The sequence below is a fragment of the Rhinoraja longicauda genome, chromosome 40, assembly GCF_053455715.1.
Source record: "Rhinoraja longicauda isolate Sanriku21f chromosome 40, sRhiLon1.1, whole genome shotgun sequence".
NCBI classification, from domain to species: Eukaryota; Metazoa; Chordata; class Chondrichthyes; order Rajiformes; family Arhynchobatidae; genus Rhinoraja; species Rhinoraja longicauda.
Window position 1 is genome coordinate 16,776,614 of NC_135992.1, and position 21,594 is coordinate 16,798,207.

Consider the following 21,594-nt stretch of genomic DNA (forward strand, 5'->3'; position numbering starts at 1 on the left):
CTAAGAGAGAGAGAGAGAGAGAGAGAGAGAGAGAGAGAGAGGGAGGGAGGTAAAAGAGGTGGAAGAGTTGCTTTACTAATCAAGGAGAATGTCAGATAGGTCATATCGGAGGGTTCGTCCACTGAGACAAAATGGGTAGAGCTCAAAAACAAGGTGCCATCGCTGTAGTGGGATGATACTATAGTCAGTGCGAGATCGGGAACATATGCAGACAGATTATGGATAGATGTAAAAGCAAGAGCATTTTAGTGGCTGACTACAACTTCCTCAATATTGACTGGGACTTGCTCATTGTAAAAGGCTTAGATGGGGCAGATGCTGACTGACCCTAAGTAGATCAAATCAGTACATTTATAGTCTGAAATACATTCCAATTTCTTATTTGATTATATTTGCTTCAGCTGCAGGTACAAGAGGAGGCAGGTCCAGAGGAACCATAACCTGTGAATGAGAATCATGCCACAGGAGGAAGAAGGCAATGTGACTGTAGTGGTCCGGATCAGACCTCCAAATCATCGAGAATTGGAAGCCGAAAGCCATGCTGTTGCACAAATGGTGGATGAAAATGTCCTGGTCTTTGACCCAAAGGAAGAAATTAATGACATGTTTTCAGGAGCTAAGTTCAGAGATCGGGGCATAACGTGTCGGAAAAGGAAAGACCTGAAATTCGTGTTTGACAGAGTTTTTAATGAAAACTCTACCCAACAAGAAGTGTTTGAGTTCACAACTAAACAAATTTTGGAAGGAGTTTTGAATGGGTACAATTGCTCAGGTAAGTGTTAAAGCTGCATGTATTGGTTGAAAGCATTGAACCAATGTTGCAATAAATCTATATGTGTACTGAGTGACGTTAGCCAGCTGCAGCCAATTTATACAGAATTACAGATACCTTTTTGATGTGAAAGTGTTTCTGCAAGGAGTGTATATTTCTTACTATATTCTAGGCATCTTTATCATTTGAGTTCACATTAATTATGTGGTATAAGAGAGGCCTAATGTGATAGTTTTTTCATTTTAATTCCAAGGATAATGGTCTCTTCTACACAAAACTTTCAGAGTTTTTGTTGAACCTTAAATTTGCATGCTTTGCAATATATAGTATTAATGCTTGAATAATATAATGCTCCATGGTCTAGAATAAGTTAAAGAAGATAGATACATAAGCTGGAGTAACTCAGCGGGACAGGCTGCATCTCCAGAGATGCTATCTTCGGTTTGTCTATCTTCGATTTAAACCAGCATCTGCAATTCCTTCCTACACACTGGAATAAGTTAAATTCTTTGTGGATATTTACAGAAGTCTTGCAATTGACCTGTTAGTGTGTCTGGGACATTTCCCTCGGGGTTGGAAAATCTTTGGAAATCAGACTAAAATACTGAGGCACAAAGTGAATACAGCTGAGTAAACCATTGCCATATTGAGTGGTGCTTAGATTGTTTCATGCACTACCCGAATGATAGTATACAAGCTAGTATAACCACTGGTACTTTTATTAATGAATACTTAAGGAACATCTATTATCGTCTTAACCTGCTGCATTTCACTCTAACTAAACTGTGATCATCCACCTTACTTATGCCCCTCACAATTATACATCGACAAGGTCCCCCCTCAGCCTCTTGCGTTTCTTGAGAATAAGTATTGATGAGAAATATTCATTTGACATCTTGCCCATCTACTGTCTCACATGGACGACCACGTCGATCCTATTCTCCCCAATGGTTACCCTTTTGCTCTTAATATACTTGTAGAATCTCTTGGGATTCCCCTTTCCCTTATCTGCCTCTTTTCTTGCCCTCCTGATTTTCCTACATCTTTTACACTCAGGGATTTGCTTGGTTCCAGCTGCCTATACCTTACAAATGTTTCCTCCTTTTCCTGACCACTGCCTCAATATCCATCATCAACCAAGGATCACTCACTCTGCCAGCCTTGCCCTTCACTTTAACGTGTTGTCATTCGACTCTCCCTATTTTACTTTTTTTTTTAAATCCTGCTTGCTAGAAATCCTTTCACCTGCAAACAGGTTTTCCCAATCAACCCTTTCCAGCATTGTTTTTGTCCTAGATTCCAGCATCTATAGTCTCATTTCTCATGAAAATGTTTTTGTTCCACTGTGACATGTTTTTGCATTTTGATTGGAGTTTCTATCTCTTGGATTTTAAAATGGTATCCTCTGCCTTCCATCTCTTCTCAGGAGTTATCTACCATCCCCCTCCCAATTTCTCCCTCTCTTGCCCTTTCCTTCTTGGACCCGTTTCATTCTGCTTTGCCAGTTTCTCTTCTTTCTGTCCTCTTTCTCTGATTACTCCGAGATTGACATTTGCAGGTGGATACATTCATTCAGCTAATGTGGGGAATTGTTGTTACTGAACTAATATCCTTTGCGGCTATTTAAAATTTTATCATGTCATCTTCTCCAAACTTCTAAGCAGCGACAAAAAGCCATGGTCCAACTTCTGCTTGCTGTTGTTCCTCAATATGCCACATATCAATGGGAATCAGCATTGGTAGACTTGTTAAACAAAGATTTGTCATTTACTCCACTCATTTGAGTAACTGTCCTTTTTAAGTCAATTAAATGGTCAAAATGCTTTGTCTTGTGCATCAAAAATGCAAAGGGAACATGGAGGCCTTATGAAAATGTCAGGCACATTAATCTTTAAAACTTAAACTCATTTTGGTCAAAGTTGTTTCAGTTTAGTGATGAATTTTGTAATACAGTCTGTCAATGATCAGCAATATAAATATGTTTGCAATTAATACTGGAATTTTGGACTGTAATCAAATGTTAACCCTTTCCACAATACTGCTTTATATTTACAACCCTGAGGCAACGTTACGATTGAGAAGATTACTGTCTGAAAGTAGTTGAAGCAGATAACATGCCACTCGTGACAAAGTACTTTTCTGCTCCTGTGTTTTGATAGCTTCAGTCAAAGCAGCACAAAGTTTATTCCTTATTAATTCTAACTTTCCACCAGACGGATAACATTCTAACCAAATTTTATAGACCAGCTTACTCACAATAAGCATAAATGTGGAGGTAAAAGCTACACGATTTACATTTATTTCTAGATCTACAGTTTTGGTCTCCAAATTTGAGGAAGGATATTCTTGCTATTGAGGGCGTGCAGCGAAGGTTTACTAGGATAATTTCCGGAATGGCGGGACTGTCATATGTTGAAAGACTGGAGCGGCTAGGCTTGTATACACAGGAATTTAGAGGGATGAGAGGAGATCTTATCGAAACGTATAAGATTATTAAGGGGTTGGACACGTTAGAGGCAGGAAACATGTTCCCAATGTTGGGGGAGTCCAGAACAAGGGGTCACAGTTTAAGAATAAGGGGTAGGCCATTTAGAACTGAGATGAGGAAAAACTTTTTCAGTCAGAGTTGTGAATCTGTAGAATTCTCTGCCTCAGAAGGCAGTGGAGGCCAATTCTCTGAATGCATTCAAGAGAGAGCTAGGTAGAGCTCTTAAGGATAGCGGAGTCAGGGGGTATGGGGAGAAGGCAGGGACGGGGTACTGATTGAGAATGATCAGCCATGATCACATTGAATGGCGGTGCTGGCTCGAAGGGCCGAATGGCCTCCTCCTGCACCTATTGTCTATTGTCTACAAGCCACAAGTAATCATTGGTGCAATTCTTCTCCATTGCTTGAAGAATACTTCTCCAAAGGGTTTATAAGTAGAATCTATATGGGCTGTTGTTTCACTGGAGCAGATTGAAATGTGATGGAGTTCATTAGTCTAAAGTAACCTACAAGTCCATTGAGTGTAGCTTCAGGGAAAGCAGGTACAATTTGTACAGCGTATGCTTTTGCTGACCATACAATATTATCTTTGAGTGTGCCTCTTTCCATTTCTATTGTATGACTGTAGAGTGTTGCTCATTTGAACAGTGTATCATGTGGATGAAGCCTTCCTCTGACCTTTAATGAATATGCAACTGAGACAGACAAGAGTAACTTAAAAAGAAACACGGATTAGGTGTGAATTTCTTCAGCTGTACCTCAGCCAGTAGCTCTCTGGGTCTTCAGAAAATTCAAGCTCCATTCCAGACCACAATTAAATGTCTAGTTCAGTGGTGCACAAATATTTTTGAGAGAGGGACAGATTTATGATTCAAACTACATCTAAGAGTCATTCAGGCAGGTTCTCTGAAGAGAGTTAAAGTTTAATGCCAATAATCTTATCAGAAGCATTTTTTTTAGCATTTTCCATTTTTATTTCAGATTTTCAACATCTGCAAGATTCTGTCTTTGGATTACTAAATTTTAGCCATGTTAATAGATACAGATGCTACAGTTCTTGTTGCTGAAATCAGCCTAACAATTTCTTATGCTAAAAATAATTCCTGAAATATCTAGCAGGTCTAATCAACATCAGTAGAATAACAAACGGTTCAAGTTCAAAACACTTTATTTGTCTCTGTGGGGCAATTTAAAAAAGCCACCTTGAGTAGTACAAAAACTATTTGGGGGGGGGGATTAGCAGGGTGAGCAGCGGGAAAGGGGTGGTTGGGAGTTGAGGAGCTGAACAGCCTTGGGGACAAAGGTTGCCCTTCTCCTCTGTGTCCCACAACCTGGCCAGTGAAGTCGGCGTCCTGAGGGGAGCCACAAACACAGAGAACAGGATGTGTGAAGGGGTCCTGTAACATCCTGCCAGCTGATCTTGGCATCTGCTGGTCGTATTGGGTGGAGAGGGTTCTGACAGGAGTCCAATAATTTTGGAACAGACCATGTGGGATTATTTTAATTTGGCATTGTGGGCCAAAGGGCCTGTTCCTGTTCTGTACTGTTCACTGTCCTATAAATATATAAAAATGAAAACATTCTCACTTGACGGTGCAAATATTATTCTTCAGCTCAATTGCCTTTCTCTTGAGTTTTTGCACAGGACCACTGACAAAAAAGATGAGCAGCTTGCTACTGTTCCATTGTCATGAGATGTAGTGCATATAATAGTGTATATAATGGTAACTAACTTTAAGAACAGAGTACCAGAATGGTGTGATTTGTGTCATGTGATATATTCATTATCTTATCAGTCTTGTGAATATGTGAGAGTATGTGCAGTGTACATTTGTAAAATAAAGAAGACAGACACAGGCAACAGTGTGTACTGAAAACCTATGCTTGTTTCTATCTACATGCTACTGCCGTAATATCTTACATGAGATTTTCAAATATATCTTTTATTTTTCAGTCTTTGCCTACGGTGCAACAGGATCTGGCAAGACCCACACGATGCTGGGCAGCGTGGATCAGCCTGGAGTGATCTACCTCACGATGCAGCAGCTCTACGAGAGAATCGAAGAAATGAAAGATGAGAAAATTTGTGAAGTTGCTGTCTCGTATTTGGAGGCAAGTTAGAAGCAAAATTTGAGCAGGTCGTTTTAAATATAGTAATGTACTTTTCAATCTTTAATATTATTTTATATTGTTTCATTTTTATCATTTAAATTCCAAGCACACCAGCCAGTTTCTGTTCAATTGTTTGCAGAGCGATGATACAAATTCAGCGGGGAGATTTTCTGCCTTTGCTGGATACCAAATGCTATGGGATTGGGATTTGGCTGGATTTCGATATCCTGATTAGAATGCTGAGCCTCTGCCCAGTTCTATGGGTGAAAGCAGGTAGACCTCTGGAGCTCTGCCGTCATTCTGGTAGAAGATTAGGCTGTGTCATCAGCCTATCCCCTCTCCACCATTATCATCTGAATATGATGAAATGTGATTACCTCACACTTATTCCATGGTAACATTCAAACCAAGGCATCAACAATTCCAGCACACTCATTGTTGCTGTTGACTGTGGTGCCAACTATTCCCAAACGTTTGAGCACAATGGAATTAAATGATCATTTACATTTGGGATTTTTTTTTAAAGATAATTATCTGGAAATACTGAGCAGCAGTTTTTTCTTGGAGCTCCGAATAAATTACTTACAAATTACTCCAAGTATCCACATGTATGTGCAATCCCGTCTCCAAAAGGAGCAAAATACTCTTGTATCTGTTTCAGATAAATGTAGCCAAAGGAAGTTGAGTTGATGTGAGACCACTGTGAGTATAATGTGCTGTGGATGCCTCCAGCTGCCTAGCCCAAAATGACAGTGACAAGAAACTGTCACTGCAAGAAAATGTGCATCTTGACAAACTTGCAAAGAAAGCGTAAAACAAAAACAAAAACGTACAAATCTGATATAAAACTGAAAATGCTGAAATCACTGGATTGGCAGAGTCTATGGAAAGTGAAACGGGGTTAATGCTTCGAGTCACGGACTTTTTAGCAAGAAAATAAAGAATTGAAACAAATTTAAGTTGTGGAGAAAAGGGGAGGGGAGTTGGAGAAAAGAAAGGGAATGTGTATTAGGGTGGACAGAGGTGAATGATACATAGTGATGGTGCTTGCTGAGGAAAGTTAATGAAACAATGTTAAACACCGGAGATAAAAATAGAAGATGAACAGAAATAGAAAGAAGAAAGGGATGAGAAAAACATGCACTGCTGGAATTGTGAGCCGCACTGCAAAAGCTAGCATTCTGGAGAGAAAAGAGTTAAAAGTACACGATAATGACCTTTCAAAAGATGAGACAGTATTCCAGTGTATGTTGGATGTCAATGTCTAACGGTAGAGAGGCTAGAATGGAAGTGAGACATAGAATTAATAGTCGGACAACTGAAAAATCAGAATCACTTGCAGTCTGAATGAAGGTTTTCTGCAAAATAGTTATCTATCCCTTGGTTTTCTACAATCTACCAAATGCAATGCCCTAAATCGAAAAGGTACAAGCGAATAACTGCTTTACCCAATGGATACAAAAATGTTTGTGAATACAAAAATAAACGGAATAATGGAGACTTGGTAGAAGTGTGGTTAATGGAACAATAGTACACAGAAGAAAGGACTTTGTGCCCTGTTTTTTGATCATGTTCGCTCCCGGTGAATTAAAGGTCCTGGAGAGAGTTGGTAATGGAGTTGGTAATGACAGCAATTCTTACTATAATAAATCAGTCACTTATGTTTATTACGGCATGCTTAAAAATCTAACACATCAACCCCCACCGAATGCAAAACTCTTATTCTTGCAGCATCTTTGATATCATGAGAGCTACAGTGCAGGGTTGTCACCTGCAGCCTGGTGGCCTCCTTCCTTGTAAACTTATTTGTTGTTCGTTCTTTAATACTTGATTGATAATTGCTTCTTTTCACTCTATTGGTTTTTTTAATTTCTATTCCCATACGATCTGTGTGCTTTTTTGCCCTCAACTGTAGCAATTTGATAATTTACCCCAGGTACAATGTTACAGTTAAGCAGACTCCATGTTAGATTTTCCTTGGAAGAAAAATAGCTGGTAGTAATCTAATATTGATTTGTCTTTCTGTTTGTGTTATGGATTAATGTTATGGATTTTTCAGTGTTTGAAAAGTAGGATTAAATGGACCATTTAGCAGGAGGCTCGTGATAAATTTATAGATGAAAAGCATTTAATTGGCCTTATGGCTTTTAAAAAGTGGGACATGTAAGCACATAAAATATTTCCACAATTTCAAGTTATATCAAGCAGAAGGTGTTGTCTAATGTCAGCTTCTTGAGACATCATGTGGGCATGGAGTTGCATAACCATTCCACGTTATTGGCTCTGAAATAATTTGCAATGTAGTGACATTGCATTTGTTGCCTAGATCAGCGTCGAGTTGTGCTCCAGATAAGCTACAATTCCTGCAGTGGTCCACAGTAACTATTCTGAGGAGAGAAGTAGTGTTATGAGTTAACATGATGGGCAAACATTGGTTTTATGTATGCATCCCACCCATGCCAGAACTAATGAAAAGATGTAACCAAAAATCTGTTTAATAATACTCAATCAAATCCATTGTTTTTTTCATTGCCATAGATATTGCTCATCATATTTAACCAGGATTATATTTCCTACACTTTCAACCTTTGTTCTGCAGGTATGCTATGGTGTATCCTTCCATTCCCCACATGTCTGCTCTCGCTCACCTCCTGCCTTTCCAGATAGAACAATGACAATGAGTTCCCTTGTTCCTCTCCTTTCACCCCTCCAGCCTCCGCATACAAAATCTTTCTGCTTTTCTGCCAATTCCAAAATGATCCCATCACAGGTCACATTCTCCCCTTTCCCCATCTTTCTGCTTTCCACAGGGATCATCATCCCAGTCTGAAGAAGGGTCTCGACCCAAAACATCGCCCATTCCTTCTCTCCAGAGATGCTGCCTTTCCCGCTGAGTTACTCCGGCTTTTTGTGTCTATCTTTGGTTTAAACCAGCATCTGCAGTTCCTTCCTACACGCATCATCATCTAAGTGACTCCCTGGACTGCTCATCCCTTCCTTGCCTCTCTGTCGCCAGACACGTGTATAGCAGCCATCCCTTCACTTCTTCCTTCACCTCCATCCAGAGTCCTAAACAGCCCTTCCAGGTGAGGTAGGGATTCCCTGGTCTACTGCATTTGGTGTTTATGATGTGGTTTCCCCTACGTTAGGGACACCAAGCACAGACACGGTAAGCATTTTACGGAGCACTCTGTGTCCACTCTGCCCACAGCACCTAACTCATTACAGCTCCTCTTGCAGTTCCCATGCTGACCTGACTACCCTCGGCCTCCTCCGTTGCTACATTGAGGCCAAATGGAAAATTACCAGAACAATAACTCATTCTGTTTGACTAGCTTACAACCGAATGGCATGAAAGATTAAACTTCCCATTTATGGCCAACCTCACTGTTCTGCTCCCACATTCTCACCTGTCCACCTAGATTTTTCTCTGATTGTTCACCTATCCAAATCCTTCCCCTTTCCCTCTCTCCCACCTGGTTCTCTCTGCCCTTGATCTCTCCTCCACCTCAACTGGTTCCACTGATCAATTTACCAGCCTTTGTCACACCCTTCCTCATACTGCTGTGACTCAATCTTCCCTCTCTGTCCTGATATAAAGTCTCAACCAGAATGTCGGCTACCACCTTTAATCTCCAAAGATGCCTCTTGACCTACTCGGGTCTTCCAGCATTCTTTTTTTGTTCCATCTTCTAACATTTGCAGTCCCTTTGACTTAATACTCTGGAGTATTATTGGGAAAGTATGTGCTGAAAATCTCTTAATTAATTAATATAACAAATAAGGTTTTACTTTTAATTGTTTATTTGAATGTTTCCACAGAGTGATCCTGTGCATTGCAGTGTATACTAATCCTGCCACAAACACCTGTGATGTAATTTAGCATCTGTTCAGGGCCTTCGCCCAGCTGTTACCCTTGCCTCAGTAACTTGAATCAATCCTACATGAAATATTATCACAGTAATTTCTGGGTTTTTTTAAACAATTTTATTTGTTTGATCATTTTGGAGAGCATGAGTTTTATTGCTAGTTTGTACTTTTTCTTGGTTCCTTAATGTTAATTATATGTTTTTTTCTCTCTCTCGCTGTGCTGTCAGGTGTACAACGAACAGATTCAAGACCTGCTTGAACCCAAGGGCTCATTGGCTGTGAGAGAGGATCCACAGAAAGGAACAGTTGTTCAGAGGCTAAGCTACCATCAGGTGGGTCACAATCACAGTGCCATTCGCGACTGCTCTGCTGCTGATTAACCACTGCTGTGCTGTTGGCTACATTAGTGTAATTATTAACGCCCTGCTCAACATCTGTTGATGGTGGATGTGATGAAAATGAAATCTATTTATTGATTTTCAAATAATGACATTTTATTGCCTATTAACTCATCTCCAAGCTTTTGCAGAGCACGATGAGTTTTAGATTGCGTTGGAATTTTTACAAAGTACTATTTTTACTCGTGGTGGTTACCCTTATTTGGACGGAAAGAAGAGAAATGCGACTCAGTTTTATGGAGTTTCTCTGCCTTGTAAACTAATAACAGAGCTTTGATTGGATCACATCTTGAATAGTTCTCGTCTCCATGTTATAGAGATATCAGAGGAACTGCAAAAAGATTTACAGGAAAGAGTGGAGATTATCTCTATTGGAAACAGATTAGGGCTGAATTCTCAAAACAAAGTTGAGATAAACCCAAATAGAAGTCTTTAAGATTCTGAAAATTTAATGGAGTAAATGTTTCCCTTGCAAGTGAACACAGAACCACTGGCCATAAATATTAACTCTAATCACTAATAAATCCACTCAAGAATTCAGGAAAAACCTTTAAACTTGCATTTATACGGTGCAATTACTGCCATGTGGAGGAGCCGAGGGTCATTAGTTTGGGTGGGGAAGGTAGTGAATTAAATGTCGATGATGTTGCAGGAAGAGGGCGGAGGTACCTTGTGGAGAATATAGATGATCATAAACCTATTTGGATATTGTGTCATTTCTCTGCATTGTAAATATTCCATTGTATTTTGCAAATATTCAGCAAGCTTCCACATCCTGTGCATCTCTGCTTTAATTTGCAACTGATATATTTCAGAGATTGAGGTGTGTGAAATGAGACCACGATGGTGGATGTGGCCTTTCTTACATTTTTTGCTAGAAATGTTTGCCTTTTCTTATTGCCCTGGCCCAAAGCCAAATATTCATTTAATTATTGGGTGGGATGCAGAGTTAAAGGTGCACAGTTGGAGGAACTGCAGGGTTGAAGTACCCACTGTACTTGTGGATATGATCATAAACCCCTTGACTTGAAGTGGCTTTTTTTGCTAGTTAAAAGGAAAGTTACAGCAAAAATTCTAAATTCAGTTTATGTAGTTATTTATTGATCAAAATACGTCCCAGGAGGATGTATGTGTTGAGAAACTTGATAATTTATGGGGCCCTAAGGTGCTCAATTAAATTAAACTTAAATAATTCATAATAACTAAAAGGAACTGGGACCATATTTGCCCAGTGACATTTTTAAAAATTCGAATGGGAATAAACTTGTTGCCATTTGTGTCTCTGCGCGACAACATCTTAATCAATAGTGCCCAAGTAAGTGAGGCTTTAAGGAACTACCAAATTGTCGCTTCATTTATAATAGATCAGAGAAATTGATGTTTGTTATAGGTGCTCACATGGAGTTTTATAAAACAACACATCAAATTGATAAGTTCATGGGAATCACAATTTATTGTAGGTAAGATATATCACTGATGATATAATTGACTTGATTCAATGAAAACAATTTCAAATAATAACTGTGCCTGCTAATTCTCAATCTGGTATTAGGCACGAAGCAAAGAAAGAGAGCCATTAGAGGATAGACACAAAGAGAGCCATGAGAGGATAGACACTGAGTAACTCAGTGGGACAGGCAGCATTTCGATTTATTCACAAAATGCTGGAGTAACTCAGCAGGTCAGGCAGCATCTCGGGAGAGAAGGAATGGGTGACGTTTTGGGTCGAGACCCTTCTTCAGTCTGAAGAAGCGTCTCGACCCGAAATGTCACCCATTCCTTCTCTCCCGAGATGCTGCCTGACCTGCTGAGTTACTCCAGCATTTTGTGAATAAATCGATTTGTACCAGCATCTGCAGTTATTTTCTTATACTATGGGACAGGCAGCATCCCTGGAGAGAAGGAATGGGCGACGTTTTGGGTCGAGACCAGACTGGAGGGACTTAGTAGATGAGACAGCATCTGTGGAGGGAAATGATATTTGATTATTCAGGTCCAGTCCCTATATCGGACCTCAGCATGAAACATCATCTATCCAGTCCCACAACAGATGCTGACAGACCCGCTGAGTTCCTCCAATGGTTCTATTTTTCTCCAATTCCAACAGTGCACTCTTCCATGAGAAGTGAAGGATGTCTGACAATATCTTGCAATGCCTTATTTATATGTAATATATGCTGCAAAGTCATATAAACATTTGGGAAGGGAGGTGTTAAGGAAATGGATCTATCACAAGGGAATATTCCATAATCAATTTTGTGGCCCTTAAAAAATATATATATATTTGATCAATTCTCGTCAACCCACCAAGCTATAGCACTAAAGTTCTGCTCTGATTACTGGTAAGTCATCTAAACCCTTTCTAAAAGTGAAGGAAGCTTAATCTGCTGTCTAAAAAGTTGACTTTTCTGTGGGTTTTTTTTCCGATCCTTCAGCCCAAGACTGCCAAAGAGCTCTTGAAGATGTTGGCAAGTGGAAACCAGAACAGGACCCAGCATCCCACTGACGCCAACGCCACATCCTCGCGATCCCATGCTGTCTTTCAGGTTAAAACCACTGAGACTAAACACAGGACTAACACAACTTTGTAATTAATATTTGAAAGTTGCATGCTATCCATGGGACCTATTTTGTAGGCGTGTACATGTACAACTAAATGGGGAACGTGTTCACCTCATGGTTTGCTTCAGCAAATCTCATGAATTCAATTAGAGTCGCAGTGTCGTGCAGCACGGAAACTAGTCTCTCAGCCCAACTCGTTCATGTCAGTCAAGATGCCCCACCTAAGCTAGTCCCATTTTCCTGTGTTTCGCCCATATTATCTCTAAATCTTTTCCATCCACTTATCTGTCCAAGTGTCTCAAATGTTGCTATTGTACTTGGCTCAACTACTTTGTCTGGCAGCTCATTCTGTAACCCACTAACCCACCACCCTGTGTGTGGAAAAATCTGCCCCCTCAGTTACTTAAATCTTTCCCCTCTCACCTTAAAACTATGTCCGCTAGTTCTTGATTCCTCTTCTCTGGTTAAAGGTGTGCTTTCCCCCCATCTATTCCCATCGTTATTTTATGCACCTCTATAATATCACCACTCAGCCTCCTGCGCTCCAAGGAATAGGCCTAGCCTACCCAACCTCTCCCTATAGGTGGATTTACTGTACAGCATGCTTATTCTAATCTTGTATGTTGCCAAAGTCGCATGCAGAAACTGTGCTGCCAGGTCCCCGGTCGAGGTAAAGTTAAATGTCCCAAATTTCAGAGAAGATAGTTAATTCTACTCTGCCTGATCTTGCATGTTGAGCAGTAAACTCACATGGTAAAACGAAGGGTATGTGAATAGTACATGTGAAGTATTGGTAGCCAAGAAAATTACCTTATTATTAAATATTGCAGTGACCTAAAAAAACAAATGCCACGCCTGAATGTGGAACAGCGAACAGTTTTATTATTGTGGAGAAGCAGGTCTAAGATTGAATTGTGTTTATTGCTCAGGAAGCAAGAACTGTGACTTTGACATTTCATCAAGTTTTGTTATATGTAATTGATAGTTTTTCTTGTTATAAAATAGGTCCATGTCAAACAACAGGACCGTATTGCCAGCATCAGCAAGAATCTGCGGGTGGCAAAGATGTGCTTAATTGACTTGGCTGGGTCCGAGCGAGCCACTGCGACCAGGGCCCAAGGAGCTCGCTTCAGAGAGGGAGCAAACATTAACCGCTCCCTGCTTGCACTGGGGAACGTAATTAACGCACTGGCAGACATCAAGGTGAAACCGTTTAAGCAGCAAAAGTACAGTATTTTATAAATCAAAACTCACTATAAATGAAGTGACATTGAGACACATGTTGCCATCTCTCTGCAACCGTTGTAAAGTGGGGTTGGCCAAATATTATTTTATTTGAAATTTGTGTTCCTTTAAAAGGGTTGGACAGAGTTCTGCTGAAAATCAGACACCTGATCCAAATAAAAATTGTTTTAATAATATGTTATTGTCAGTTGCGTGACTTTCTGCATATTTACTAGAGGCTACTCCCACAACATAGATCACAGTGCTGTGACTCGCAGGCCACAATGGTTCTGCAGCAACATAGTTATCTAGGAGAAAGTCTCCTCGTCACCCTTTTGCTGGAGGATGTCACTCAGCCAAATCAATTAAGAACAAAAACCTGAATGTCAGGGTGGAGAGGAAATGTCAGATTAATCTGACACAATTTAAGTGTTTCAAGCCATCGGGAATGTTTGAGCATCTGAATCAATAAAGTGATTAACTTGCTTTATTCTGAGGATGCCCCTCGCATCCCATGAGGAAAGATTCAACAGAGTATTTTGTTCACAAGGAATTCACCACATTTCACATCGCTTTTCCAGAATAGTTTGTATTGAAAGTTCTATGGATGTTTCTAAATGTTACTGCTTTCTTTTGTTTCTTGACCTGCACAGGGTAAAAAGTCCCACATCCCTTACCGAGACAGCAAGTTGACACGTCTACTTAAAGACTCGTTGGGGGGGAACTGTCGTACAGTGATGATTGCCACTGTGAGCCCTTCAGCCTGTACTTATGAAGATACATACAATACCTTAAAGTATGCAAATCGTGCTAAGGATATCAAATCCTCTGTAAGTATATCTCATCATAAAGATAAAAATGTCAAATTAAGCTTTTTTGTTTTTGTTTTTACCAACTTTCATAAGTAATACATTATCAATGAAAACATAACATCAGCTGTGTTTTAAGATTGGCATCATTGATGGCACAGATGTTGTGTGACTAAGGGCCTGTTCCTGTGTTGTACTGTTCCATGTAATATTCTGCTCAGAAGCGCAGGTAAGAACAGAGTGGGGTACTCTTTCCCCCTCCATGAGGGCAAGTTGAGCAGCTTCTGGTAGAGCACTGCACCAGTCAAATGTTTGGCTTAGTGCCAAGGTGCATCCGTGGAAATAAAAGAAAGCAAATAAGAAACAAAAAAATGAAACGTGAAATTACTTGGGGCATTTCAGCGTTTGAGTTCTGGGAATGGCAACTATGCTGGTGCAGTTGAGACATGCTCGAATAAAGTTAAGGTTGAACTGCACTGTAAAGGTCTGTCACCTTAACTGCTTACCCGAGGCGTGCATGATATGCAGTGCACCTGATGTTCCCTGTCTGCAGTGAAAAGAAAAAATTGCCTTAATCCCCGGCTTTGTTATTCATAAACTTACTGAATGCCAAGCAGAATAAGGCGTTCCTTATTTTCAGAACAGTAATTTGCAGTGATGAATAAGTCAATCATAAAATCTAGAATTTACACATGATTTGCGGAACACATTGTTCTGCACGAAAATTGAAAAACGCGCAATCTGGCATCTCTTTAGCTGACCTGCTCTTGAAGACACTTCATACATTTTTCACAAATTGAAAGTAAATGCCAGAAAATATTAATTAATCTCTAAGAGGGGAAGACTGGTAAGTCTATTCGGAAAATCTTCCTGGTGTTACTTAATCCATTGCATATTGGGAGCGTGGTTTACTTTTCTGCTTAAATTAGATTATTTAATCACGGGGGAAGGTGAGACATAATTATCAGACCTCGCCGCCATGGATACTTTCTCTCCTGTGAAACCTGCATGGTTTCCCATGTCTATTATTGATCATTACTTTTAGGAGGCAGAAGTGATTGTATGTGATCTATTGTTTCTGTTGCAGCTGAAGAGCAATATTGTCAGCTTGGACTGTCATATAAGTAAATACGTAGCCATATGCGAGGAACTACGGAGAGAGGCAAGTACTTTGTTTTCTTTTAATTATTTTTAAGCTCTAAACTGGACACTTCACTTTCGGCTAAATGGTTCAGAATTTGATTATCAGCAGATTCATATCCAGAAGTGACCATCAGCAAGATAACAGCTGTACAAGTCAAACTCTATTATTGTCATACCTGTATCTGTTTGCGTGACTTGGTGGACTGTTGACTTGGATTGAAAAGTTGTTAATATAGTTACTGTTTCTTTGAGCGCCAATATATAATCTGCTCAGTAATATTGTGGGATATCCCATTTAGAAATGGTATAGTATTTTCTGCAAAATATAAATGTCACCAATTTGATTTTTTAAACATAAATGAGTGACGTAAATATTCTTCATCTGGACTTTCACGATATCTTTGATTCTCTACATTTGGCAGAACAGGAAAGAGGAGAACAAGACAATATATTAGTGAATGGTTGTAACTTTCTGTAAATGTGGATTGTTTTTTTCATAGAAAAGGCGTGTCTGAGGGATGAGGTGCTAGAAACCTGTATGACAATGATAGACAGACGCAAAAAGCTGGAGTAACTCAGTGGGACAGACAGCATCTCTGGAGAGAAGGAATGGGTGATGTTTCAGGTTGAGACCCTTCTTCAGACTAGTTCTTCAGGCCAGAAACATCACCCATTCCTTCTCTCCAGAGATGCTGCCTGTCCCGCTGAGTTACTCCAGCTTTTTGGGTCTATCTTTGGTTTAAACCCGCATCTGCAATTCCTTCCTACGCATGACAATAATAGAGTTTGATTGAGCAAATGTGGAGAAAATGTTTCTAGTTGTTGGGGAAGACCAAAACCAAATATCATCCATGTAAAGCAATAGATTTACAAGGAAGCAAGAAAGTTATCTTTACCCAGAGAGTGCTAAGGATGTGGAACTTTTTCTCACAGGGAGAACTTCAGGCAACTGAGATAGAGGACTTTAAGGCCAAACTGGATAATTGTACGAAGGAGGGAGAAGACAATAGAGGTTATGCTGCTAACATTAACGAGAGGCAGGTGTAGGCTCTAAAGCATAAACCTTTTGTTCACAATAGCTTGTAATATGCTACAGACTTGATCCAATTTGAGAGCCAGTTATCCATTTTACCTTTACCAGTCCCACCTTGTGATTACTCTCACGGCAATAGTCTACTGTCCCTGAGGAAATAAAGTGCGCTGAATCAATGCCTATCACCCAGTGGCTCTAACATAGAAAATAGGTGCAGGAGGCCATTTGGCCCTTCGAGCCAGCACTGCCATTCATTGTGATCATGGCTGATCACCCCCAATCAGTAACCCGTGCCTGCCTTCTCCCCATATCCCTTGATTCCACTAGCCCCTAGAGCTCTATCTAACTCTCTCTTAAATTCATCCAGTGATTTGGCCTCCACTGCCCTCTGTGGCAGAGAATTCCACATGTAAGGAAGTGCTTTAAAAGAATGGTAAATGCATACATCTGCATCAGTCTTCTGGTCAATTTAGACGCCCTGCAATTGGCTTATGGGGGAAAATAAACTGACGTAGGAGGCCTTCTCTCTTGCACCAGATTCAACTCTGGATCACCGTGATAATAAGAACACCTACATCAGCATGCTATTCATTGAATACAGTTCAATCTTCAACAGCGTAATACTGAATAACCTCACCCTCAAACTTGTGGACCTTGCTCTTGAGCCTCCATCTGCAACTGTAAATGTATGGCACAAGCTGCCAGCGAAGGTAGTTGAGGCAGGGACTAGCCCAATATTTAAGAAACAGTTCGACAGGTACATGGAAAGGATGCGTTGGAGGGATATGGGCCAAAAGTGGGCGGTGGCACTGGTGTAGCTAGGACACGTTGGCTGGTGTGGGCAAGTTGGGGTGAAGGGCCTGTTTCCACGCTGTATCACCCTATGACTCTATAACTGGCTTCTTGACTTCCTGACGAGCAGACTGCAGTTGGTAAAATTGGTCATAATATTTCATCCACCCTGCTGTGTATGTTGATATGACTGAGGTCCATACGGGCACACGCTGTGCTTACCGGATGACATTCTGCAATTACAAATTATATGCAGCAACCCATTGCCTGGAAGTCCTTGAGCTGAACATGGTATCAGTGGATGTGAGCTTGGTTGGAGGCAGGGTTGCCTGTATTATCCCAGAGATCAGTATTAGGATTATTGCTATTTCAAGCCTTCAGAAATCAGCTAGTTGATGTTGAGTGATGTGCACGTATATGTAGAGGATGCAAGACTTACGAGGATAGGGGATATTAAACTGGTACCATCAAATCTTTTGTGTGTAGGGAAATGGGGCATAACTTAAAGGTGCAAGTGTTATGTGTTTGGGTTTGCCCAATGTTAAATATACATCCACCTTAAAGACAATGAAAGGAAAGGTCCAGCTGTCATAATCTATAGATTCTTGATAAATGCTGTGAATCTATAACTGAAACTTAGAAAGGATTTGGTTGTATTCACCTCAAAACAAAGCATACCATTATGCTTGTTTGCATACCATTATGCTTCCTGTTACCTTATGTTCATGATCTGAATGATGTAACTCTGCATATTTTCCCTTAACCGCACACTTTACACTTCTTTAGCTTCAACTTTCTTCACACCTCTCTTTTGTTAATCAATCGGCCACACCTCCCCCCGCCCCCCACCCACCAAACCACCTCTGCAAGTCCTGTCCTGTTGTCAAATAGAAAATTAGCCTGCTTAATAGTCAAGCCTGGAAAATTGTTATTTATCAAAATCAGTGTAAAGTGGAATTTCCATATCACAGTTGATTGTAGTTTTGAAGGGAAATTATGTCAGACCTTTATGGGTATGAAGGAACTGCAGATGCTGGTTTAAACCAAAGAAGGACTCAAAAAGCTGGAATCATTCAGTAGGTCAGACAGCATCTCTGGAGAAAAGGAATAGATGATGTTTCAGGTCGAGGCCCTTTTTCAGACTGAAGAACGGTCTCTACCTGAAATGTCACCTTTTCCTTTTCTCCAGTGATGCTGTCTGACCCGCTGAGTTACTCCAGCTTTTTTTGTCTATCTTCATGTCAAACCTTTAGCTGTATGTAGAAGATTACAATTCCCTCCGACCATCTGATGAAGCATTGGGCGTTCCCAAAAGCAAGGTTAATTCAGATTATTTTTTCTCAGTTCCTCTGCCTGCTGCAAAGTTGTTCCTTCCCTTTGTGAGGCATGTTCTCTCTTCATTAGCCATTGGGCACTCTCACTGCAACATCCTGCCAGGAAATGTCTTCATTCACATTTCTGTACTTGTAGATTTTGAAGCGCGATGTCAGTATTTTGCGTGTGGTCATGGTGACCAGGTCTAATGAGTAGTTGCACTCTTTTCTTCATATCCTTTTGCTCTGGTTGCTGTGTTTTTACTGTAGTATTCCAACTTTCTCAATGCAGATGAGATCTGCAGACTTTATACTGCTATTCCTTTGCTTACAAAGAGCAACATGTTGCCTAGTCTTGTGGACCTTTCTAAATGTCATGATCTGGTTTGAATTTGTTATTTAAAACCGGGTCATATTTGAAGATTTTTTTTAGCTGCTTGTTGCTATCTCCCCATCTGGAAAAGCTATGTAAAACAGTTCAATTTAACCTTTGAACAAGATGAATAGGTGGAATTAAGTTTCAGGCTTTAGGCTCTTCTATGGGAGGTGTGTTTCCTCTGTTAAGTTAAAGGTGAAATCATAAATGTTCTGACTAACTAAAGTATTGAAGATTAGAAATGGTTACTGTGTAAAGAGATTGTAATAAAGAATCTGCACTTAGACAGCCTTTCATTTTGTGAGCAAATTCACTTGAGCATTATGGCTGTGGATACGATCCCTTCATTCCATAAAACTACATGTAATGCATCTCAGTTGAACTGTCATTACCAAATGAACAATAATCTCTACTATCAAGGAAATGGTCTCTGTGATGTTTTTCATAGTATTGTTGGATCAAACAGATCTTTCCTTTCTTGATAATGTCAGCATTAAAATTGAACCCAGCCATCAAGCTCAAATGAGATGTTCTGCTCCTCTGCACTGCTGTCGTTTGTTATATCCTTTTTCAGATGAGAAACCTCAGTTGTTGGGTGTGCCCAAGGGAAGAGGAGAGGGAGGGATTGTGTGGCTGCCCTCTGTGGAATTTTGTTCAGAACATAGCCTGCAGCTCCTGGGCAGTAACAAATTCCTGTGTGATTAGCCACAACCAAACCGAGTTGAATGGACAGTGACTGACTCTTTTGGAATTTTATTTTTCGGCAGGTCACCCAACTGAAAGACAAGCTGAAGGCTTATGAAGAAGGGAAGTGTGCCGTTACCAGGAGTGGTCCAAGTACAGTCCAAGCCATGCCTTCCAGTCAACAGCAGGGGTAGGATCCCTGGTTTTACTCGTATTTGATCAAGTAAAAGCATTGCTTTTAAAGATAGTTTCAGATTGCAAAAGCAGTTGATTGCAAGCTGGCTAAGCATTGCCACCTCCATACACTGCTAATTTTAGTTTAATTAATGAATACAGGAATAGTTCAGTGCACACTGCAAGTCCCAAAGCACCTCAACAGTAATTGCTATCACAAAGAAGGCATGAGAGGAATCTATCCCGTTAGATTTGAAGAAGGGTCTTGACCTGAAACGTCACCCATCCCTTCTATCCAGAGATGCTGCCAGTCCAGCTTTTCGTGTCCATCTTCGGTTCAAACCAGCATCTGCAGTTCCTCCCTGCACCGTTAGATTTCATGCTTATAATTAGATAACTTTGTTCTTCTATTTCCCATTAATTTTATTCTCTAACAAAATAAATAAATTATGCCCTACGCAATCACGACATTGGCTGCATTGAACTAGAGTCCTCCCACAATCTATTAGACAATAGACAATAGGTGCAGGAAGAGGCCATTCGGCCCTTCGAGCCAGCACCGCCATTCTATGTGATCATGGCTGATCATTCTCAATCAGTACCCCGTTCCTTCCTTCTCCCCATACCCCCTGACTCCGCTATCCTTAAGAGCTCTATCCAGCTCTCTCTTGAATGCATTCAGAGAATTGGCATCCACTGCTTTCTGAGGCAGAAAATTCCACAGATTCACAACTCTGACTGAAAAAGTTTTTCCTCATCTCAGTTCTAAATGGCCTACCCCTTATTCTTAAACTGTGACCCCTTGTTTTGGACTCCCCCAACATTGGGAACATGTTTCCTGCCTCTAACGTGTCCAACCCTTTAATAATCTTGTACGTTTCGATAAGATCTCCTCTCATCCTTCTAAATTCCAGTGTATACAAGCCTAGTCGCTCCAGTCTTTCAACATATGATAGTCCCACCATTCCGGGAATTAACCTAGTAAACCTACGCTGCACGCCCTCAATAGCAAGAATATCCTTCCTCAAATTTGGAGACTAAAACTGCACACAGTACTCCAGGTGCGGTCTCACTAGGGCCCTGTACAACTACAGAAGGACCTCTTTGCTCCTAAACTCCTCTTGTTATGAAGACCAACATTCCATTGGCTTTCTTCACTGCCTGCTGTACCTGCATGCTTCCTTTCAGTGACTGATGCACTAGGACACCCAGATCTCGTTGTACGTCCCCTGTTCCTAACTTGACACCATTCAGATAATACTCTGCCTTCCTATTCTTACCACCATAGTGGATAACCTCACACTTATCCACATTAAACTTCATCTGCCATGCATCCGCCCATTCACACAACCTGTCCAAGTCACCCTGCAACCTCATAGCATCTTCCTCACAGTTCACACTACCACCCAGCTTTGTATCATATGCAAATTTGCTAATGGTACTTTTAATCCCTTCATCCAAGTCATTAATGTATATTGTAAATAGCTGCGGTCCCAGCACCGAGCCTTGCGGTACCCCACTAGTTACTGCCTGCCATTCTGAAAGGGACCCATTTATCCCCACTCTTTGCTTTCTGTCTGTCAACCAATTTTCTATCCATGTCAGTACCCTACCTCCAATACCATGTGCTCTAATTTTGCCCACTAATCTCCTATGTGGAACCTTGTCAAAGGCTTTCTGAAAGTCAAGGTACACCACATCCACCAGCTCTCCCGTCAATTTTCCTGGTTACATCCTCAAAGAATTCCAGAAGATTAGTCAAGCGTGATTTCCCCTTCGTAAATCCATGCTGACTCGGAACAATCCTGTTACTACTATCCAAATGCTCCGCAATTTCGTCTTTT

At 40.6% G+C, this 21,594-nt stretch overlaps 1 protein-coding gene across 1 annotated transcript in view; it reads left to right on the plus strand.

The window, feature by feature from the left end:
• The first annotated feature begins 456 nt into the window (after positions 1 to 456).
• LOC144611338 (kinesin-like protein KIF18B) overlaps positions 457 to 21,594 on the plus strand; it is a 59,580-nt gene continuing 38,442 nt past the window's right edge. Inside the window, exons 1-8 of the mRNA XM_078430397.1 lie at positions 457 to 772; positions 5,215 to 5,372; positions 9,470 to 9,574; positions 12,076 to 12,186; positions 13,208 to 13,405; positions 14,080 to 14,256; positions 15,323 to 15,397; positions 19,660 to 19,766. Of these exons, the coding sequence (XP_078286523.1) occupies positions 457 to 772; positions 5,215 to 5,372; positions 9,470 to 9,574; positions 12,076 to 12,186; positions 13,208 to 13,405; positions 14,080 to 14,256; positions 15,323 to 15,397; positions 19,660 to 19,766 (1,247 nt within the window). The remainder of the gene's footprint in view (positions 773 to 5,214; positions 5,373 to 9,469; positions 9,575 to 12,075; positions 12,187 to 13,207; positions 13,406 to 14,079; positions 14,257 to 15,322; positions 15,398 to 19,659; positions 19,767 to 21,594) is intronic.